This window comes from Thalassophryne amazonica, chromosome 6, assembly GCF_902500255.1.
Source record: "Thalassophryne amazonica chromosome 6, fThaAma1.1, whole genome shotgun sequence".
Classification (NCBI taxonomy): Eukaryota; Metazoa; Chordata; class Actinopteri; order Batrachoidiformes; family Batrachoididae; genus Thalassophryne; species Thalassophryne amazonica.
This window is the reverse complement of record NC_047108.1, coordinates 87,740,544-87,762,294: the sequence shown is the minus strand read 5'-3', so window position 1 is coordinate 87,762,294 and position 21,751 is coordinate 87,740,544. Positions and strand designations below refer to the sequence as shown.

Sequence of the window (21,751 nt, the reverse complement as noted above, 5' to 3'; positions counted from 1 at the left end):
TGGTGCATGATGGAATGCACAGCACCAGCGTGTACGACCAGCTCTGATCTGGCCTGACTTCACACTGGTCTACTGCAGTTACTCATAACTGACTATCAAAACAATGTTACCCTCCGCACTGTGCCTCTCCCTCCTTTGTATCCTGTCCCACCCATGTCAGTGCATCCAGTTTCACGTCTTTCTTTAAAATGTTTTTTTTTAATATATGTTAAAATAAAGTTCTAGTCATGACAGCAAAAGGATTAATGAGCAAATGCTCCAGACAAGTTTGATAAGTACTTTTGAAAGTGCAAGAAGTGAAGTGAGCTTCAACACAGGAAGTGGGTGGGTTCTTTATCATTGAAAATACACAACCCGAGTGCAAACACCAGTGAGGGGCTGGACTTTAGAATTACGTCAGGGAGTAAAACCTCCGCATCAGAGACAGCTATTCGTGTTATGTAACAATAGAAGAAGGAGAAACAAGTTGTCTGGTAACGGTAGAAAAAAGGAGAGAAACAACACCATCAAAAATGGAGACGGTAGGACTTTAAATATGGATATAATTATTAATGAAACACCAGTGCAGCTTTTCTTCACAGAATGAAGCTTTTCTTTCAGTTCAGCATAACATTTGTTCAGCGTGCAACATTGAGCTATTTGAAATAATTCAAAGAATTTGTTGAATACTTTTTGAAATAACTTTGACAAAAGCCTACATGTAAGTGATTGTAAATAATCTTGTTTGCTTTGATTTATGTACGGTGGATATCTGCATGTTTTCATGGGATTTATGTTGCAGAAAAGAATAAGAAAGACCCAAACACATGTTCAGCCCAGTCTCGCGTGTTTTTTTTTTTTTTTTTTCGTGCTCCCATCACGAAATGAGTCATTTTCATGACGGGGTTTTTTTTTTAAATCACTATTACTAACCCTATTCCAACCCTAACCATAACCCCCCCCCCCCCCCAACCCCTCGTGCAGCCATCACAGAATGAATTAGAATTAAATCATGTTACCGTGATGAAAATGTGGTGCTTTTCGTCACAATATCACGAACCAATAGATTAATGTATATTTCGTGCTGCTGAATCATGACTTGCCATGAGACGCTGGAATGTCCATTGTCACCTACTTTTGTCACCTGGAAAGTATTCACAGCGCTTCACTCTTTCCACAGTTTATGTTACAGCCTTATTTCAAAATGGAGGAAATTCATTTGTAGTCTCACAATTCTACTCAACACTCCATAATGACAAAATGAAAAAGTATTTTTTTTATTTTTAAATTTTTAAATTTATTAAAACTAAAAACTAAAATCATGTGTACAAAAGTATTAACACCCTTTGCTCAGTACTTTGTTGATGCACCTTTGGCAGAAATTACAGCCTCAAGTCTTCTTGAACATGATACCACAAGCTTGGCGCACCTATCTTTGGGCAGTTTTGTCCGTTCCTCTTTGCAGTTCCTGTCAAGCTCCATCAGGTTGGACGGGGAGCGTTGGTGCAGCCATTTTCAGATCGCTCCAGAGATGTTCATTCAGATTCAGGTCTGGACTCTGGCTGGACCACTCAAGGACATTCACAGAGTTGTCCTGAAGCCACTTCTTTAACTTGGCTGTGTGCTTAGGGTCATTGTCCTGATGAAAGATGAACCATCGCCCCAGTCTGAGGTCAAGAGCGCTTTGAAGAAGGTTCTCATCCAGGATGTCTCTGTACATTGCTGCATTCATCTTTCCCTCAATCCTGACTGGTCTCCCAGTTCCTGCAGTTGAAAAACATCTCTACAGCATCTGAGACAATCCTGTCTCAGAGGTCTACAGACAATTCCTTTGACTTCATGCTTGGTTTGTGCTTTCAGATACACTGTCAACTGTGGTTCCTTATATGTAGACAGGTGTGTGCCTTTCCAAATCCTGTCCAATCAACTCAATTGAAAGAGGACTGGACTTTTAGATGCATCAAAGGCATTTGACAGGGTGAATCATCGCAAATTATTTATGAAATTAATTGAAAAAGGTCTACCTAAATATATTGTGTGCATTTTAATTTATTGGTATGTGCAGAAAACAATGCAGGTTAAATGGGGAAACAGTGTTTCTGCTCCATTTAGAGTTCGCAATGGAGTCAGACAGGGGGGAATCCTGTCCCCAGTTCTATTTAATCTGTATCTTGATGAACTGTCAACTAGGCTCAAAGCATGTAAAACTGGTTGTGTTGCTGGAAACATGGTTCTGAATCATCTAATGTATGCAGATGATTTAGTAGTCTTTAGTCCAAGCACTGCTGGTTTACAGGAGTTACTAAACATTTGCTCAGCTTATGGGGGGGAGCATGACATCAATTACAATGCAGCTTAGAGCTTGATTATGATCTGTAGGACCAAAGAGGACAGACATATGAAATATCCTGATTTTTATCTGTCAAATATTGTATTGAGTATGACATGTAAAATCAAGTATCTTGGGCACATCGTCACTGCAGACATGACAGACGATGATGATGTCTATAGACAATGCAGAATGTTGTATGCTCAGGCAAATACACTCATGCGTACGTTTGGCTCCTGTACTGATGAGGTAAAGCTGACATTGTTTAAATCGTACTGTACACCCCTGTATACAGCTCACCTCTGGACTAACTATAGAAAAGCCAGTCTGCAAAGGTTGCAGGTGGCCTACAATGATGCCTTACATGTGCTTTTGAGGAGGCCACGATGGACTAGTGCTACAGAGATGTTTGTCTCTACACGAGTGAACACCTTACAGGCTGCACTAAGGACTTTGATGTACAGTTTTATTTGTAGACTCAACAAGTCAGACAGTGAAATGATAGTGGCACTCACAAATATGCAATTCAGCTCCATACGATTCCAGTCAAGCATGTGGAAACACTTGTATGGCTGTCTTTTGAAACTGAATAATTATTGTTTCTTCTCTGTTTTGTCTGTCTTTTAAAATGGACTACGAGTCTGGAATAAAGTTTGAATTGAAATTGAATTGACTGTATACAGAGCTTCTTTCTCATGCTCCCTTTTTGCAGGTCAAGAGAGGTGAGTTTGGGAATGTGGTGCAGAACGGAGGATGTTCCAATCTCCTCCTGGACGATGTGTGTGTGACTGACACCTTTGGAGCTTTGCTGAAGCTTGGCCAATCACCCTCTCTGCAGCTCTCAGCTCCTTTATAATAATACTAACAGTAATACATTATATTTATATAGTGCTTTACACAGTGCTAAAAGACTCTTTACAGAACAGAGAAAATAACAAAGAAAAAAGCAACTTTAATAAAGAAAGATTCAAATAAAAACTAAATACCATTATAAAATCAAACCTTTACTGTGCATTATGATGGAATCACTATGATGACAGGTCCAAGATGGCGATCGCATTTCTTGCGCCCAAGCAACCAACGTAGTGTCTACTCTTTATGCATCTTCTTGTCAGGTCCTGTTCACTTTGCATTTGTCAAACTGCACTATCTTGCACCATCTTCTCTCACCTTCATTCTAATTCTGCCTGCTCTGACTGACTGCACTCTCTTGCCTCCTGTCTTCCCTCATCTTTGATTCATCCAGCCGAGCCCCTTTCCTGAATGTTCTCCACACCTGTTTTCCCTAATTACCACCAGTGCATTTAAACCTTGCTTGTCCTTTGTTCTCTGACAGTTCGTTTGACCTTTTTGTCTGCATGCCAGCCTTGTTTCATAGCCTTGTCAAGTGTTCATTCTATTGTCTGCCAGTGTTTGACCCCACCTTGTTTTATGACCTTGTTTTGTCACTGCCCATAAACTCTGCTGACCTGTGATTTTGAACCTTGCTTGCTGTTTGATCTCATCTCTGCATGCCGATCCTCTGTACCTCTGTCCTCCTGTGTACCATACCATTGTCTGTGTTTCCTGGATAAAAGCCTATGAACAATCCTACACCTGCTTTGAAGAGTCTGCATTTGTGAGCACCAACTGTTTGTGCCACATCACCCTTGCTTGCGGCTCTGGGTAGTGCTGTGCATTGCCCAGAGCTCCAAGCAAGGTGCCGTGCACCTCAAACAAGCCCCCGAGCACCTCACAGAGCCGCTGTGGACACATGATCGCCGCACACTGGTCAAATTTCACCTCCTTCCAATAAAATCAGTCATCACTCCCTCCAAAACCGAAAACAATCTGCATTGTATTTTAATGTTTGTATTTAAATGTAGACTGGTATCAAAATAACTGAGCAGCCAAATACACTTTCAAGCAGAATTTTTTAAAGACGCACAAATGAAATAAACACCAAAGCATCTGTTAAATTAAAATATGTAGATTACTCACTATCTGCACAAATTATATCCAGTTATTCATTTTTTTCTTCACCACAATGTGTCCTGACCTCAAAGCCTTTCTAAAACATGTTTAAGACTTTACTGATTGTCCACAATCTTCTACAACACTACTTTTACCACAGATACTACTGTTTTCAGGCCCCTATTGATTATCAGTTTTGTTTGTTTTGTTCGCACCAAAAGTGTACAAAATCAGCTGTCAAATATCAGCAATGAGAGGCCGGCTTTGATACAGTCCAACCACTATTAGAAGCATAGTCCAGCACTCAGGGATCAATTACAGATGTAGAGGGGCTTGGTCAAGGCCAGCGAAAGGAGCAGTAATAAATTGTCACATAAACTATCAAATTTGATACTGCATATCTGGCAACACTGACGGTAATCTTCCTTGGCTGTACAGAACTCTCATAACTTTCCAAACTGTCATGAATAGCACTAAAACTATGCCCATAAAAAGAGAAAATGGAAAGAAAGTCTGTGTTTCAGAAACACAATTTTCTGTAAACACATTAAAGTTTACTCTTTGCCTGCATAGCGATAAATCGTCAAAGGCCTTGATAAGTGAATTCCTCTATGACAAAGTGTTGGCTGCACAACACCAAAGGAATTCATAGACATAATTGCTTAGTTCCTGTTGATTTTAATTTCCAATAAAAACAGCTGTAAAATGTTTTACACTATAAAGTTCAGAGATACAAGGAAATGTTCTTAGATGCACTCATCAGTAGAAAGTACATTCTAATTTTGATATTCTAATTCTTTGTTGTCTCTAATTTGTGTTTCACTTGCTGTGTTGAAAAGAGGAAAAAAAAAGTTTTTCAAAGGCCATAAAGTGAGGCAGGATGATGTGATCACTGACTTTTGGTTTGAAAAATAACATTTAAAATTGTATGTCAACTCAGTGGAATGGGCAGTTTCATGAAGCAGTGTTGAAATTTTACAATTAAAATTATTTAATTTCACAGATGGAGCATTTTTTGCTGAAGGACCTACCTCGGCCAGAACTATTTGACTTCCATGGAGTCGCCATGACCAAATACTTCACCAGCAACTGGGATAATGTCCAGAGCTTCAAAGCAAGACCAGATGATATTCTTCTTGCGACTTACCCCAAAGCTGGTGTGTGTGTTTGTGAAATGTACTGGAACTTTATAAGACATGACTGACTCGTCACGTCATGTTTTCGATGAAATGACAATGAACTTCATGCATTTATTTCATTCTCAGGAACCACATGGGTGTCCCACATCCTTGACATTCTGTATTTTGGGCACAAAAGTCCAGAGCGTCAAACATCCATTCCAATCTATGAGAGAGTGCCTTTCCTGGAGATAAACATTCCTTCAGTACCTCCAGGTAAAAATCACATGACCACATTCATTCATCCATTATAACATTTAAAAAACAATGAAAGGCATCAAAGGGTGATGCAAACTGTGCGTGTACAACCCCTGGCAATAATTATGGAATCACCGGCCTCGGAGGATGTTCATTCAGTTGTTTAATTTTGTAGAAAAAAAGCAGATCACAGACATGACACAAAACTAAAGTCATTTCAAATGGCAACTTTCTGGCTTTAAGAAACACTAAGAAATCAAGAAAAAAAAATTGTGGCAGTCAGTAACGGTTACTTTTTTAGACCAAGCAGAGGGAAAAAAATATGGACTCACTCAATTCTGAGGAATAAATTATGGAATCACCCTGTAAATTTTCATCCCCAAAACTAACACTTGCATCAAATCAGATTTGCTTGTTAGTCTGCATCTAAAAAGCAGTGATCACACCTTGGAGAGCTGTTGCACCAAGTGGACCAGGGTCGGACTGGGAACAAATTTCGGCCCTGGCATTTTTCCTCTGGACCAGCCCACTATTGGCCCGACGAATCCACCCCCAAACACGCACACCCACCCGTCCATACCGAACCCCCAATGAACAAATACTATACACCTAAACACCATGAACACACACCTAAACACACACTTTCACTGTCATTTCACCTTGATCATAGTACAAAACGCGGACCCGGCGCCACGAGGGGGCATCCTGATAACATTAAAGGCAATTACATATTTTGACGAAATTACAAGTTTAAATGACTATATATATATATATATATATATATATATATATATATATAAAACATCATGAGGTTTATCAATCAATCAATCAATCAATCAATTTTTTTTTATATATAGCGCCAAATCACAACAAACAGTTGCCCCAAGGCGCTTTATATTGTAAGGCAAGGCCATACAATAATTATGTAAAACCCCAATGGTCAAAACGACCCCCTGTGAGCAAGCACTTGGCTACAGTGGGAAGGAAAAACTCCCTTTTAACAGGAAGAAACCTCTAGCAGAACCAGGCTCAGGGAGGGGCAGTCTTCTGCTGGGACTGGTTGGGGCTGAGGGAGAGAACCAGGAAAAAACCATGCTGTGGAGGGGAGCAGAGATCGATCACTAATGATTAAATGCAGAGTGGTGCATACAGAGCAAAAAGAGAAAGAAACAGTGCATCATGGGAACCCCCCAGCAGTCTACGTCTATAGCAGCATAACTAAGGGATGGTTCAGGGTCACCTGATCCAGCCCTAACTATAAGCTTTAGCAAAAAGGAAAGTTTTAAGCCTAATCTTAAAAGTAGAGAGGGTGTCTGTCTCCCTGATCTGAATTGGTAGCTGGTTCCACAGGAGAGGAGCCTGAAAGCTGAAGGCTCTGCCTCCCATTCTACTCTTACAAACCCTAGGAACTACAAGTAAGCCTGCAGTCTGAGAGCGAAGCGCTCTATTGGGGTGATATGGTACTACGAGGTCCCTAAGATAAGATGGGACTTGATTATTCAAAACCTTATAAGTAAGAAGAAGAATTTTAAATTCTATTCTAGAATTAACAGGAAGCCAATGAAGAGAGGCCAATATGGGTGAGATATGCTCTCTCCTTCTAGTCCCCGTTAGTACTCTAGCTGCAGCATTTTGAATTAACTGAAGGCTTTTTAGGGAACTTTTAGGACAACCTGATAATAATGAATTACAATAGTCCAGCCTAGAGGAAATAAATGCATGAATTAGTTTTTCAGCATCACTCTGAGACAAGACCTTTCTAATTTTAGAGATATTGCGTAAATGCAAAAAAGCAGTCCTACATATTTGTTTAATATGCGCTTTGAATGACATATCCTGATCAAAAATGACTCCAAGATTTCTCACAGTATTACTAGAGGTCAGGGTAATGCCATCCAGAGTAGGAATCTGGTTAGACACCATGTTTCTAAGATTTGTGGGGCCAAGTACAATAACTTCAGTTTTATCTGAGTTTAAGAGCAGGAAATTAGAGGTCATCCATGTCTTTATGTCTGTAAGACAATCCTGCAGTTTAGCTAATTGGTGTGTGTCCTCTGGCTTCATGGATAGATAAAGCTGGGTATCATCTGCGTAACAATGAAAATTTAAGCAATACCGTCTAATAATACTGCCTAAGGGAAGCATGTATAAAGTGAATAAAATTGGTCCTAGCACAGAACCTTGTGGAACTCCATAATTAACTTTAGTCTGTGAAGAAGATTCCCCATTTACATGAACAAATTGTAATCTATTAGACAAATATGATTCAAACCACCGTAGCGCAGTGCCTTTAATACCTATGGCATGCTCTAATCTTTGTAATAAAATTTTATGGTCAACAGTATCAAAAGCAGCACTGAGGTCTAACAGAACAAGCACAGAGATGAGTCCACTGTCCGAGGCCATAAGAAGATCATTTGTAACCTTCACTAATGCTGTTTCTGTACTATGATGAATTCTAAAACCTGACTGAAACTCTTCAAATAGACCATTCCTCTGCAGATGATCAGTTAGCTGTTTTACAACTACCCTTTCAAGAATTTTTGAGAGAAAAGGAAGGTTGGAGATCGGTTTATGTCACAGAAATCCTACTTTACAATCACACTGCAGTCATTGTTAAATTATTTCCTTTTGTATTTATAATAAACATTTGTATTTATTTAGTGTTTGTTTTTCTGGTTGAAATAAGATAGAAATAATCTACCAGACTTCAAAAAATATACAAGTTTCCATGTTATTTTATTTGTCTAAAAATAAATGTCTGAGGTTCCTTATGTCAAACAAGAAATTATCTAATCTGAAATAACAGGTGGTTTTAATACAGATGAAAGGTTTCTAAAGAACCATTTATTGATTTATTTGCCTGTTTTAATTACAAGTGTTGTAAACTTTTTTTTTTAACAATAATAATTATAATAATATATAATAATAATTATATAATAATTTTGAGGTAACAAACAACTAAAAAACATTTCCAATGATTTTTCTTCAGAAAACTGCTCTATAAATGAGCAGTCCTGTCACACGTTAATGTTTTGTACAGATCAGTGGTTTCTACACCAATCGGATTGGTCCAGTCCATTTTGTAGAGATCAGTGGTTTCTGCCACGAGTCTTCCGTGTTTTGGCCCAACGCATCGTTCCTATTGGACATTGCGAAGGTACGTCACAGCTCAAAGTGTCGAAAGTTGGCGCATCTCATCTCGACAGAACACCGGCTCTGTGGAATGCAGGAGATCACTTGACCGAGCGTCTATACGTTCAAATAATAATTTAAAAAATACTGTCATCACTCTTCACTCTTAGTCAGTCTCTTACAACGATGCAGCGTAAATACACGAGCTTTCCAGGAGCGCACGTAAAGTGTAAAGTGTTCTAATTTAACTCCTTCTATTGTCCGTTCATTTACGCCCCCTGTTGTGGGTCCGTGTCACTACACTTTCCCAACAGAGAGAGAGAGAGAGAGAGAGAGAGAGGTAATGTGTAACCACTGCGCTGAAGTCCGTAGCTGTTGCATTTAAAGATTAACAAAAGTAAAGCACAGTTAATTAAGATAAAAGAAACAATTCCAACCTTGTATCAGTAGAAGAGCAGAGAGAAGTCCAGGCGCCGAGGACTCAATCTATTCACAGGGGCGGGAGCGGCCGCCTGCTTTTCCTGCAATCTGATTGGCCACCCTGTATGCTTCTCCATTGTCATTGGCAGTTGGTCATGTCAATCATTGTGCTCGATGTAAGTCTCCGTTGTGTGTTCAAACGGAAACAAAACTGAAACCTAGAATAAGACTGCGCCGTGTATGAAACACTACAGAACTTTTATTTTGACACAAATTCAGGAAGTGGTTCTGCAGCTGCGCCGATTAAATGCTGTAGCTTCACCAATCATGGATTTTCCTCGTGTTGACAGCAACGCGCGGTTCGAGAGCACTGTATATTTCCATAATCTCTATAAATATGGGACGGCCGGCCCACGCACATCTAAACGTGCAGCAGCCCACCGGGCAAATGCCCAAAATCACAGATTACCAGTCTGAGCCTGAAGTGGACTGACATGAATCATGGCTCCAACACGAGAGATGTCAATTGAAACAAAGGACAGGATTATCAAACTCTTAAATAGGGTAAATCATCACGCAGTGTTGCAAAAGATGTTGGTTGTTTACAGTCAGCTGTGTCTAAACTCTGGACCAAATACAAACAACGTGGGAAGGTTGTTAAAGGCAAACATACTAGTAGACCAAGGAAGACATCAAAGCGTCAAGACAGAAAACATAAGCAATATGTCTCAAAAATTGAAAATGCACAACAAAACAAATGAGGAATGAATGGGTGGACACTGGAGTCAACGTCTGTGACCGAACTGTAAGAAACCGCCTAAAGGAAATGGGATTTACATACAGAAAAGCTAAACGAAAGCCATCATTAACACCTAAACAGAAAAAAACAAGGTTACAATGGGCTAAGGAAAAGCAATCGTGGACTGTGGATGACTGGATGAAAGTCATATTCAGTGATGAATCTCGAATCTGCATTGGGCAAGGTGATGATGCTGGAACTTTTGTTTGGTGCCGTTCCAGTGAGATTTATAAAGATGACTGCCTGAAGAGAACATGTAAATTTCCACAGTCATTGATGATATGGGGCTGCATGTCAGGTAAAGGCACTGGGGAGATGGCCATTACATCATCAATAAACGCACAAGTTTACGTTGATATTTTGGACACTTTTCTTATCCCATCAATTGAAAGGATGTTTGGGGATGATGAAATCATTTTTCAAGATGATAATGCATCTTGCCATAGAGCAAAAACTGTGAAAACATTCCTTGCAAAAAGACACATAGGGTCAATGTCATGGCCTGCAAATAGTCCAGATCTTAATCCAATTGAAAATCTTTGGTGGAAGTTGAAGAAAATGGTCCATGACAAGGCTCCAACCTGCAAAGCTGATCTGGCAACAGCAATCAGAGAAAGTTGGAACCAGATTGATGAAGAGTACTGTTTGTCACTCATTAAGTCCATGCCTCAGAGACTGCAAGCTGTTATAAAAGCCAGAGGTGGTGCAACAAAATACTAGTGATGTGTTGGAGCGTTCTTTTGTTTTTCATGATTCCATAATTTTTTCCTCAGAATTGAGTGATTCCATATTTTTTTCCTCTGCTTGGTCTAAAAAAGTAACCGTTACTGACTGCCACAATTTTTTTTCCTGATTTCTTATAGTGTTTCTTAAAGCCAGAAAGTTGCCATTTGAAATGACTAGTTTTGTGTCATGTCTGTGATCTGCTTTTTTTCTACAAAATTAAACAACTGAATGAACATCCTCCGAGGCCGGTGATTCCATAATTTTTGCCACGGGTTGTATGTTTGATGGTTCATGTACCAGTCAATCACAAGTATTTCGCTGATCAATATAAAATTGAGATAATCTCTGTAGCTGGTTGTGGACATATAGCATAAAATATCTTTAAAAATATATATATATATTTTTATGTGTGTTTTTGTTGACTTTGACCTTTTTGTTTGATCCTCTCCAAATGTTAATATCTCCACAAAGTTTGGTGAAAAGTTGGTCCAGCAGTCTTTTATATATACGAGGTCTATTAGAAAAGTATCCGACCTTATTATTTTTTTCAAAAACCATATGGATTTGAATCACGTGTGATTACATCAGACATGCTTGAACCCTCGTGGGCATGCGAGAGTTTTTTCACGCCTGTCGGTTACGTCATTCGCCTGTGGGCAGTCTTTGAGTGAGGAGTCGTCCACCCGCTCATCGATTTTTTTCATTGTTTAGGAATGGCTCAGAGACTGTTGCTTTGTTTGATAAAAATTTTTTCAAAACTGTAAGGCACAACTGAGTGGACACCATTCAATAAATTCAGCTGGTTTCCGGTAAAAAATTTTAACGGCTGATGAGAGATTTTGGTCTGGTAGTGTCGCTTTAAGGACGGTCCACGGCGCCTGACGGCGATCTGCGCTTCGAGGCGGCAGCGTCTCGCCGTTTCAAGTTGAAAACTTCCACATTTCAGGCTCTGTTGACGCAGTAAGTCGTCAGAGAACAGAGAACTTTCAGAAGAAGTCGGCATGAGGAGTTTATTCGGACATTCCATTGTTAACGGTCATTTTGTAATGAAAGAAAGTGCGGGCAGAGTTGCATGTCGGGCCGGACCCGACCGCGGGGGGTCGCGGCAGGAAAAACACCTCCGTTGGAAATCTTAACGGGCAAGTTGGAACATGCCCAAGCTGTTAAACAATTTCTCAGTTACTCACTTGTTGAAAGCCATTAAAAGCCGCCTGAATTCTACAAATGGTTTTCAACACGGAGGTGTTTTTCCTGTCGCGGCGCACACAGATTTGCCGAGTCGTCACGGAAACGACTCGGCGAATTTGCGCATACGTCTTTCATTAAAAAATGTCCTTAAACAGTGGAATGTCCGCATAAATTCCTCATGCCGGCCTCTTCTGAATCTTCTCTGTTCTCTCACGATGTCCTGGGTGAATTAAGCCTTAAATTAGGATGTTTTCAGCTCGAAACAGGCCGACGACAGCGCCTGGAAGCGCTGCAGGACGTCCCGCTCCGTGGGAAGTCCTTACACCGACAGAAACACCCCATAATCTCTCATCAGCCGTTAAACTTTTCACAGAAAACCAGCTTAATTTCTCGAATAGTGTCCACTCGGATATTCCTCACAGGTCCAGAAAAAATTTTGATAAAGCAACGCGCACCGTCTCGAGCAGCATGTGAAACAAAGGAATTCAGCCGAGAGGGCGGGACCACATCTCACTCAAGGCCTGCCCACAGGGAAATGACGTCACCGACACGCGTGAAAAAACTCACGCATGCGCACGAGGGTTCAAGCATGATTGGTGTAATCGCATGTCATTCAAATCCATATAGTTAAAAAAAAAATAAAAGGGTCGGTTTATTATCTAAGAGACCTCGTATATGTATATATATATATATATATATATATATATATAATATAGCGCCACATCACAACAACATGCTTCACACGAGTAAGCTCTAACCTTATCAACCCCCTTGAGCAAGCACACAGGCGACAGTGGTAAGAAAAAAAATCCATATGGCGTTTTTGAGGAAGAAACGTAAAGCAGACAAGACTCAGGGGTGACCCACTGCTTGGGTCATTCTAACAGTTACAAGGTTTGTACAAAGGGGGGGGGGGTGTAGAAGAAGCAGAAAACAGAAACAGATTGTTATTGAAATGCCAACTGTCCATCTTCATTCTAAATTAATAACTAGGGTAAAAATAAAATAAAGTAAAATAAATAATCAGAGAGAAAAAATGTGTTATTTATGTATTTAATAATTGTTTTATTTTATTTATGTATTTATTTATTGTATTACTTTATTTATTTTTCCTCCCTCTCTCTGTATGCTTTGTTTGAACTTGACATGTCGAGTAAGTCGCTGGCCGGCAATCAGATGACACGCCCCCTCAGAGCGTGATGAGCAAAGTGATCACACATGAATGAGTTCATGCCTTTCCCCTTATAACATTTGTGGTGGACGTGACATTAGCCTGGCCAGCTGACTGATCACAAAGTTCACACTGTGCCATGCACAATGTGATGTGTGCTGGGGCATTGCTCCAGGACATTTTGTAAATATGAAAAAAAAAAAAGATCTTTTAATTTTTTAAGCTTTTGAAAAGTACACAAGGGTTTGAACAAGGAACAATTTGCAAAATATATTCAATTTTCTTCGCATACTGAAACTATAGCAAAGAAATATCGTACTGAACATTTATACTTTGATGTTGGACAATGCTTGGCCCCTTTGTGGAAAATGTGGCCCCTGACTTGAAAAAAGTTGGATCCACCACAGAATCAGTGTGATTTTATAAGGGACAAATGTCTCAATCCCAAGACAGAAACAAGAGGTGAAGAATGTGAACTGGAAAAATTACAACGTGTAGAAGAGAATAAAAAAGAATTTTAAAAAATTACCCACAATGATTTTGTCCACTTATCAGCACTTGTATCTTGTGCAAATAGAACAGAGTGTACCTTTTGTAATGCTGATTTTTGAACTATTTGAAACACACAGCAATTTTCTCGGTATTGTAATAAATAAATAAATAAATAAATAAATAAATAAATAAATCCCATTTGACTCTGTACTAAGGTTAACAGTTAAAGGGATTAGATTTCCCACCCCCAAGAAAAATAGCCCCTTGACATTGAAGTGATGCATTCTTTATTCAAGCAGAATGGAAAAGTTTCAGATTGTTGCAATCCAATACCTTGCCATTATATTATTAAAAATGGTGTAGGTCAAATGGTACCAAATGCCATTTTTTTACATAGGCTGCATGTTTTTGCTTCTTTTTTTTTCTCAAAATTCCGTACACAATACCCGAATGGTACCAAATGCCATCTTTTTACATAGGCTGCATGTTTTTGCATTTTTTTTCTCAAAATTCCGTACACAATACCCGAATGGTACCAAATGCCATCTTTTTACATAGGCTGCATGTTTTTGCATTTTTTTTCTCAAAATTCCATACACAATACCCCATAATGACAATGTGATAAGTCAGGATTGAGGGAAAGATGAATGCAGCAATGTACAGAGACATCCTGGATGAAAACCTGCTCCAGAGCACTCTTCAGCGGACAGTCGGCCTCTACGCATGCCATTAGGACTAATTTAGTGAGATTCCACATGAGAAAGTTAGCGCCTTTTCAAAGTTTTTGTGTGATGTTGCGTCTCCAGTCGTGCATCAGTGAGATACTACCCTAAGTGTAATATCTGTATTAAAAACATATTTCTCACAATATGCCCTTTAACCATGGTAGAAGTGTATTATACAACCACAGATATATACAGTATAAGATTCATGGTAGTTTAACCAGCACAATTACTTGAATTCATTAAATTATTATGTCCCCATTTCATTCATAAATGAAGCAAACTGAAAACTCTGAGAAATCCCATTCTTTAACAGTCTTTGCTCTACCACACCTGTGATGACAGATTTAAGTTAACCTGTGGTATTTATACCATTTTTAACTCTGGACCTAATCCATCCTTTTTTATTCATTTTTTTTTTTAATTGAAGGAACCGAACTGGCAAACGCGCTCACCACCACCCCTCGCCTCATTAAAACTCATTTCCCAGTCCAGTTTGTGCCAAAGTCCTTCTGGGAGCAGAACTGCAGGGTACGGGATATGTTCTACATTTAGACAATAAATATGTGGCTTATACATTCCAAATTAAACTAAAATATGTTTTCCTTTGTGTAGATGATCTATGTGGCCCGTAATGCCAAGGATAACGTTGTGTCCTTTTACCACTTTGACCGTATGAATGCTGTGGAGCCAGCAGCGGGTGACTGGAGCAGCTACCTGAAGAGGTTCATGAATGGAAAGAGTTGAGTTCAAAGTCGCTGGACTTCTATTGTGTTTTTATTGTTTAATTCTTCCTCAGTCATGTTCTAAATATCATTTTCGCTTCAGTGTTGTATGGATCTTGGTACGACCATGTTAACGGCTGGTGGGAGAAGAAACAGACTTACTCAAATATTCACTACATGTTCTATGAAGACATGATTGAGGTGAGTGTGTGTGTGTGTGTGTGTGAGCGTGCATCGTTTTTGATAGAGATGGTCACCAAAAGCCAACCAATTTATATCTGAGTTAAGAACTATAAAAGAAACACCTGCCACTTTGATGGTTGAGCCCAGTGTCCATATTTAGCTTCCCCAACGGCAACCATTTGCCAAAACTTTAAAAAATATTTTATACTAGATAGATTGTTGTGTTCGACAGAACCATTGACTTGATTTGTTAGTACAGACGACAGGATCCCTTGAATGGAACATTGATTTTCATGCCCCATTTGCTCAGTCTTGAATATTACTGATGCAAGTTGGTAGTAGTGATAAACACTGGGCCCATATAAAAAAATGTTACATCATAACATGGCGTAATGTTGCAATCAGCATCCTAATATGTCAAACCAGCCAGGTGGATGAATTATCTGGAGATGGGTGAGGTGCTCTAACATTAATTTTAATACATTTTATGATGTAATTTGAGTGAAATAAGCCTTTATGTGCATAGAAGTAATGTTAGATATTTCACTCCAATGCATAAAAAATGGGAACAAAAACAAACATGTGGCATTTATATTTTTGTTGAGTATGGGGAAAGTCGGGGGACAGTGGATAAGAAATGTTATTTTTTGGCAGCATAAACACATTATGCATAGGTTTAGGTCATTCTATTGTGGATTTAATACAGCAAGTTATTGTTTATAAGGCTGTTATTTACAGTAGTGTTCAGAATACGAGGTCTGTTAGAAAGTATCGGACCTTTTTATTTTTTTCAAAAACCTGATGGATTTGAATCACATGTGCTTGCATTAGCCAACCTTGAACCTTCGTGCGCATGCGTGATTTTTTTCACGCCTGTCGGTTGCGTCATTTGCTTGTAAGCAGCCTTTGTGTGAGGATGGGTGGAGTCTCTCGTTGTTTTTTCTTTGCAAGGAAATGGGGGAACGACTGGAGCAGCGCGACTTCATCAAATTTTGCCAGAAACTGGGCCACAGCCAGGTGGAAACCATTCGGATTATTCAGACGGCTTTCGGTGACGATCCTCTGGGCATCACACAGATTAAGGAGCGATACAACTGGTTTAAAGATGTCCGCACGCCGCGCTCCGATCGGCATCAACACGCTGAAATGACCAGATCATTTCCAAAGTGAACGCTGTGGTGATGTGGGACCGTAGTGTGACTATCCGAGACATTGTGGAAGAGGTGGACATCAGCACTTTTTCGGCACATTCCACTGTGAAAGAAGATTTTGCCATGAAAAGAGTGGCGGCGAAATTCATTGGCACGAAGCTGATGGCACAGCAACAGCGCCTCCGTGATGAAGCCTCACAGTACATGTTGTGGCATGTCCACCTCGTCCACAATTTCTCAGATAGTCACACGACTGAAAAGCCACCGAAAGCCATCTGAATCTTCCGAATGGTGCAAGAGCTGGACATGTCAGGGCATGTCCTGTGAGACTTCATCACGGAGGCGCTGTTGCTACGCCATCAGCTTCGTGCTGATGAATTTTGCTGCAACTCTTTTCATGGCAAAATCTTCTTTCACAGTGGAATGTGCCAAAAAAGTGCTGATGTCTACCTCTTCTCTTAATCTCTTAATCACACGACAGTCCCACATCTCCACAGCGTTCACTTTGAAAATGATCCGGTCGTTTCAATGTGCGCCCTCCACCATTGTGCGGACGTCTTTAAACCGGTTGTACCACTCCTTAATCTGTGTGATGCCCAGAGGATCGTCACCGAAAGCCGTCTGAATAATCCGAATGGTTTCCACCTGGCTGTGGCCCAGTTTCTGGCAAAATTTGATGCAGTCGCGCTGCTCCAGTGATTCCCCCATTTCCTTGCAAAGAAAAAACGACGAGAGACTACACCTATCCTCACACAAAGGCTGCTTACAAGCAAATGACGCAACCGACAGGCGTGAAAAAAATCACGCATGCGCACAAAGGTTCAAGGTTGGCTCATGCAAGCACCCGTGATTCAAATCCATCAGGTTTTTGAAAAAAATAAAAAGGTCCGATACTTTTCTAACAGACCTCGTAATAGTAGTGCTATGTGACTAAAAAGATTAATCCGGGTTTTGAGTATATTTCTTATTGTTACATGGGAAACAAGGTACCAGTAAATTCAGTAGATTCTCACAAATCCAACAAGACCAAGCATTCATGATATGCACACTCTTAAGGCTATGAAATTGGGCTATTAGTAAAAAAAGTAGAAAAGGGGGTGTTCATAATAATAGTAGTGTGGCATTCAGTCAGTGAGTTTGTCAATTTTGTGGAACAACAGGTGTGAATCAGGTGTCCACTATTTAAGGATGAAGCCAGCACCTGTTGAACATGCTTTTCTCTTTGAAAGCCTGAGGAAAATGGGACATTCAAGACATTGTTCAGAAGAACAGCGTAGTTTGATTAAAAAGTTGATTGGAGAGGGGAAAACTTACACGCAGGTGCAAAAAATTATAGGCTGTTCATCTACAATGATCTCCAATGCTTTAAAATGGACAAAAACCAGAGACACGTGGAAGAAAATGGAAAACAACCGTCAAAATGGATAGAAGAATAACCAGAATGTCAAAGGCTCACCTATTGATCAGCTCCAGAATGATCAAAGACATTCTGGAGTTACCTGTAAGTGCTGTGACAGTTAGAAGACGCCTGTGTGAAGCTAATTTATTTGCAAGAATCCCCCGCAAAGTCCCTCTGTTAAATAAAAGACGTGCAGAAGAGGTTACAATTTGCCAAAGAACACATCAACTGGCCTAAAGAGAAATGGAGGAATATTTTGTGGACTGATGAGAGTAAAATTGTTCTTTTTGGGTCCAAGGGCCACAGACAGTTTGTGAGACGACCCCAAACTTTGAATTCAAGCCACAGTTCACAGTGAAGACAGTGAAGCATGGTGGCGCAAGCATCATGATATGGGCATGTTTCTCCTACTATGGTGTTGGGCCTATATATCGCATACCAGGTATCATGGATCAGTTTGGATATGTCAATATACTTGAAGAGGTCATGTTGCCTAATGCTGAAGAGGACATGCCCTTGAAATGGGTGTTTCAACAAGACAATGACCCCAAGCACACTAGTAAACCAGCAAAATCATGGTTCCAAACCAACAAAATTAATGCCTCGCAGATGTGAAGAAATCAAGAAAAACTGGTTATACAATTAAATACTAGTTAAGTGATTCACAGGATTGCTAAAAAAAAAAAGCAGTTTGAACATAATAGTTTTGAGTTTGTAGCATCAACAGCAGATGCTACTATTATTGTGAACACCCCCTTTTCTACTTTTTTTTACTAATAGCCCAATCTCATAGCCTTAAGAGTGTGCATATCATGAATGCTTGGTCTTGTTGGATTTGTGAGAATCTACTGAATCGACTGGTACCTTGTTTCCCATGTAACAATAAGAAATATACTCAAAACCTGGATTAATCTTTTTGGTCACATAGCACTACTATTATTCTGAACACTACTGTACACAAATTATCGAAATAATTAATGATTGATAATGGAGCTTAGTAAATCACTTTCTAGACTGATTCACTGTGCTCCAGGTGCATGTGACACACATGAATCATGCTATCAAATAGTTGATAGTCTGGAGAAGACATAACACATGCTCATCAGCTGGATGGGTTCTCTTCTTTAATAACAGTTTTTGGGCCACCTTTCTTCTGTCGTGAGAAATAAATACAAAGACACTGACATCCACAAAATTTACTTTTGATTGGAAAAAACTAACTTCACTTGCCACTTAGTTTTATCCTTTAATGTATCCAAAAACAAAACACTAATTTTTAAGGAGGATGTCTTTATGTATAAAAATATGGCATAACTGCTACAAATATATATGTAGTTTTGCAGATATAGCTACTGATTCACTGTGCCCCATGATTCACCATGCCCCGGTTTCTCCTACATACTTACATTCCACTAATGCTGGACAAGATGTTACTTTCATTGCTATCAATAATACAGTAACAGGGTAAAAAATAAAATAAAATTAAGATTGCATGATCATCATAACCTCTTATTTAAATTATTATTATTACTATTAAGCTGCATGAATCCGGTGCTGAGAGTCTTTAATGTCTGCAGGACCTGGGACGAGAGATCGACCAACTCTGCTCTTTTATCGGTTTGACTCCTTCTGCTGAGGAGAGGGAAAAAGTGATTACTGGAACAAAGTTTGCCAGTATGAAAGCAAACAAAATGGCCAACTACTCTACCCTTGGAGTGATGAATCATAAAGTGTCTCCATTCATGAGAAAAGGTAAAGAAAAAAATAAGCCATGTCTCTGTAAAGAATAACTAGTTCTGAGTTATCCCACTCAAAACGCTCATGTGCTGCTGCAGTTTGAATATTTCCTGAACATGCCTGAATGACTTTTTTGTCTTGTTCTACAGGGAAAGTTGGTGACTGGAAGGACCATTTCACTGTGGCACAGAATGAAATCTTTGATGAAGACTACAAGCAGAAAATGAAGAATTCACCACTGCAGTTCCGTACCCAAGTGTAGAAACACAGACGTGCTGTCCTTGACTCATCTCTAATTTTGAAGCTCTAAATTGTAAAGCAGGTGCCCATACTGGCTTCAGTATGATTAGGATATTTATTTTCATCCATGTTGGCTATTTTGAGGAATTGGTTTAAGATAAACTTATGTTACTGCACAAAGCACTACTATACGAATAATAATCAACTTAAAGATGCAGAGGTGACTGGACGCACTCGATGTTGCACAGCAGCTGCCAGATTTTACATTGTTTTATTTAGAGTTTTTTTTCTCTGTTTCATTCCACACATCTGCTGACAGCAGTCTGTGTAGGGTTGTGTTATCTTAGAGGCCTACATGACCAGACCAAATATGCCACTGTTGGATAACTTGGTTCCATTAAAGCTAGGATAGGTAACTGTTCAGAAACATTTTTTGTTATTTTGGGTGAAATGGTCCATCTGTCCTAACAGTAGTCAATACATTATGTATTCAGAAAAAGGGAACGAAAAAAATCAGACGTCTGTAGCAGCTGTAGGATTGATAAATCTTCGAGCAGTATAAGCCCCGCGGCGCACTCTCAAAAAAACAATAAGATGCCTTCATGTCTAGTTCTTCCAGGCTCAACGCCCCCCTCTGTCCCTCGCTCCTCTGCACATGCACACTCATCTCATTTCACCGAAGAAGCTCACATCAGTACAACGGCAGAGGGAATACAGCCAAAACTACCACTTCCACCGGGTTGTGTCATGTCAGATTAATCATTTTCCCTGCAAATTGGCCATTGAAAACAGCTGTAATCACTTCCTGAATCACAGAGGAACACTCCAGCTTTACTCCACTTGACAAGCTGAAATGTTCAAAAAAAAATTCACGCATAAATGTTGTGCTACGTGGCATGAGCTAATCACCGAAATGATGTCCAGCTCGTCAACTGGAGTAAAGAAGTGAACAGAGCAAGTGGTGATGTCAGTGGGTCATACATGGCAACCCCTTTGAGAGTCCACCTGTATAAGGGTGATTCTTTAACTAGGGGCACTATTGGCCTTGTAAATGTAATTTCCACCACACCATTGCCTTCCAATATAAAGCGCCTTGGGGCAACTGTTTGTTGTGATTTGGCGCTATATACATGTGCTCTGATGTCACTGTTTATCTCCATAGAAACTACCCAAACAATCTTTCATACAAACTGTTTAAAGGGACATTACAGTGTTGTGGTGGAAATTACGGCAATAGTGTGGGACAACTACATTTTGTTTAAAAATTCACAACAGTTGTATGACACTGAATACCCCAATTATGTTTTGATTATTTTACTGATATTTTATTCAGAGATATTTTAAAACATTAGAAAAAACGTTTCTTTACCATTCATTTTTATCATTGAAGATCAAAAGTCTGGGTGTGGGACAAGCACAAAACGGCAATATTTGCATATAATGATGCTGAAAAAAGGTGAAAAAGTCATCATAGACTACTAGAACAAATTTCTTAACACACTTTCATTGTAAAGATAACATAAAAGTGTGAAATTTCCCCTTTTTTCTGTTTTTCATACAATATGATCAAAGGACATAATAAGTGCCCATAGTCTAAGAATCACCCATAACCAAGTGATAAAATCCATAAAATCAACACAAAATCCTTATAACCTCCAAATTGCACCAAAATCAGTTTTATTACAGTACACACAACCGCATAGTGGTATCACATAACTGGGGTTTTGTCCATATATTAATAACTAACACCAGGGATCTCCATGGGCTCTTTTATGGTGGAAGTCCTCTACAGTTAAATCCTCTTGCGCCACAGTAAAATTGCTTGCTATCAATAAAATCAATGTCTACAAGTACATTGTAGGTATTAATATATTTCCCGTGAATACAGCGTCACACAGCTGTTCTATTTTTACAGAAACAACTCACAGAGTAATAGATCACTGCTCCTAACAATCTTTGACCCTACCATCTGAGACTGCTCTGCCCTACGATTAGAAATTGGAAAACCATGTGACGGTGAACCAAT

At 39.5% G+C, this 21,751-nt stretch overlaps 1 protein-coding gene across 2 annotated transcripts; it reads left to right on the top strand.

Annotated features, from left to right (window-relative positions):
* Positions 1-364: 364 nt before the first annotated feature.
* LOC117512580 (cytosolic sulfotransferase 2-like) lies at positions 365-20,017 on the top strand. 2 transcript variants are annotated; one of them, XR_004561329.1, is made up of 9 exons: positions 365-521; positions 5,265-5,418; positions 5,527-5,655; positions 14,721-14,821; positions 14,906-15,032; positions 15,119-15,216; positions 19,326-19,500; positions 19,635-19,822; positions 19,977-20,017. XR_004561329.1 is itself a non-coding variant. In XM_034172718.1 (8 exons), the coding sequence occupies exons 1-8, from the start codon at positions 513-515 to the stop codon at positions 19,745-19,747; spliced, it is 906 nt and encodes a 301-aa protein (XP_034028609.1). In that variant the 5' UTR covers positions 365-512; the 3' UTR covers positions 19,748-19,955. The 2 variants fall into 2 exon arrangements, 1 of the variants encoding a protein (XP_034028609.1); XM_034172718.1 differs by lacking the exon at positions 19,977-20,017 and having other exon boundaries at positions 19,635-19,955.
* Positions 20,018-21,751: the final 1,734 nt, after the last annotated feature.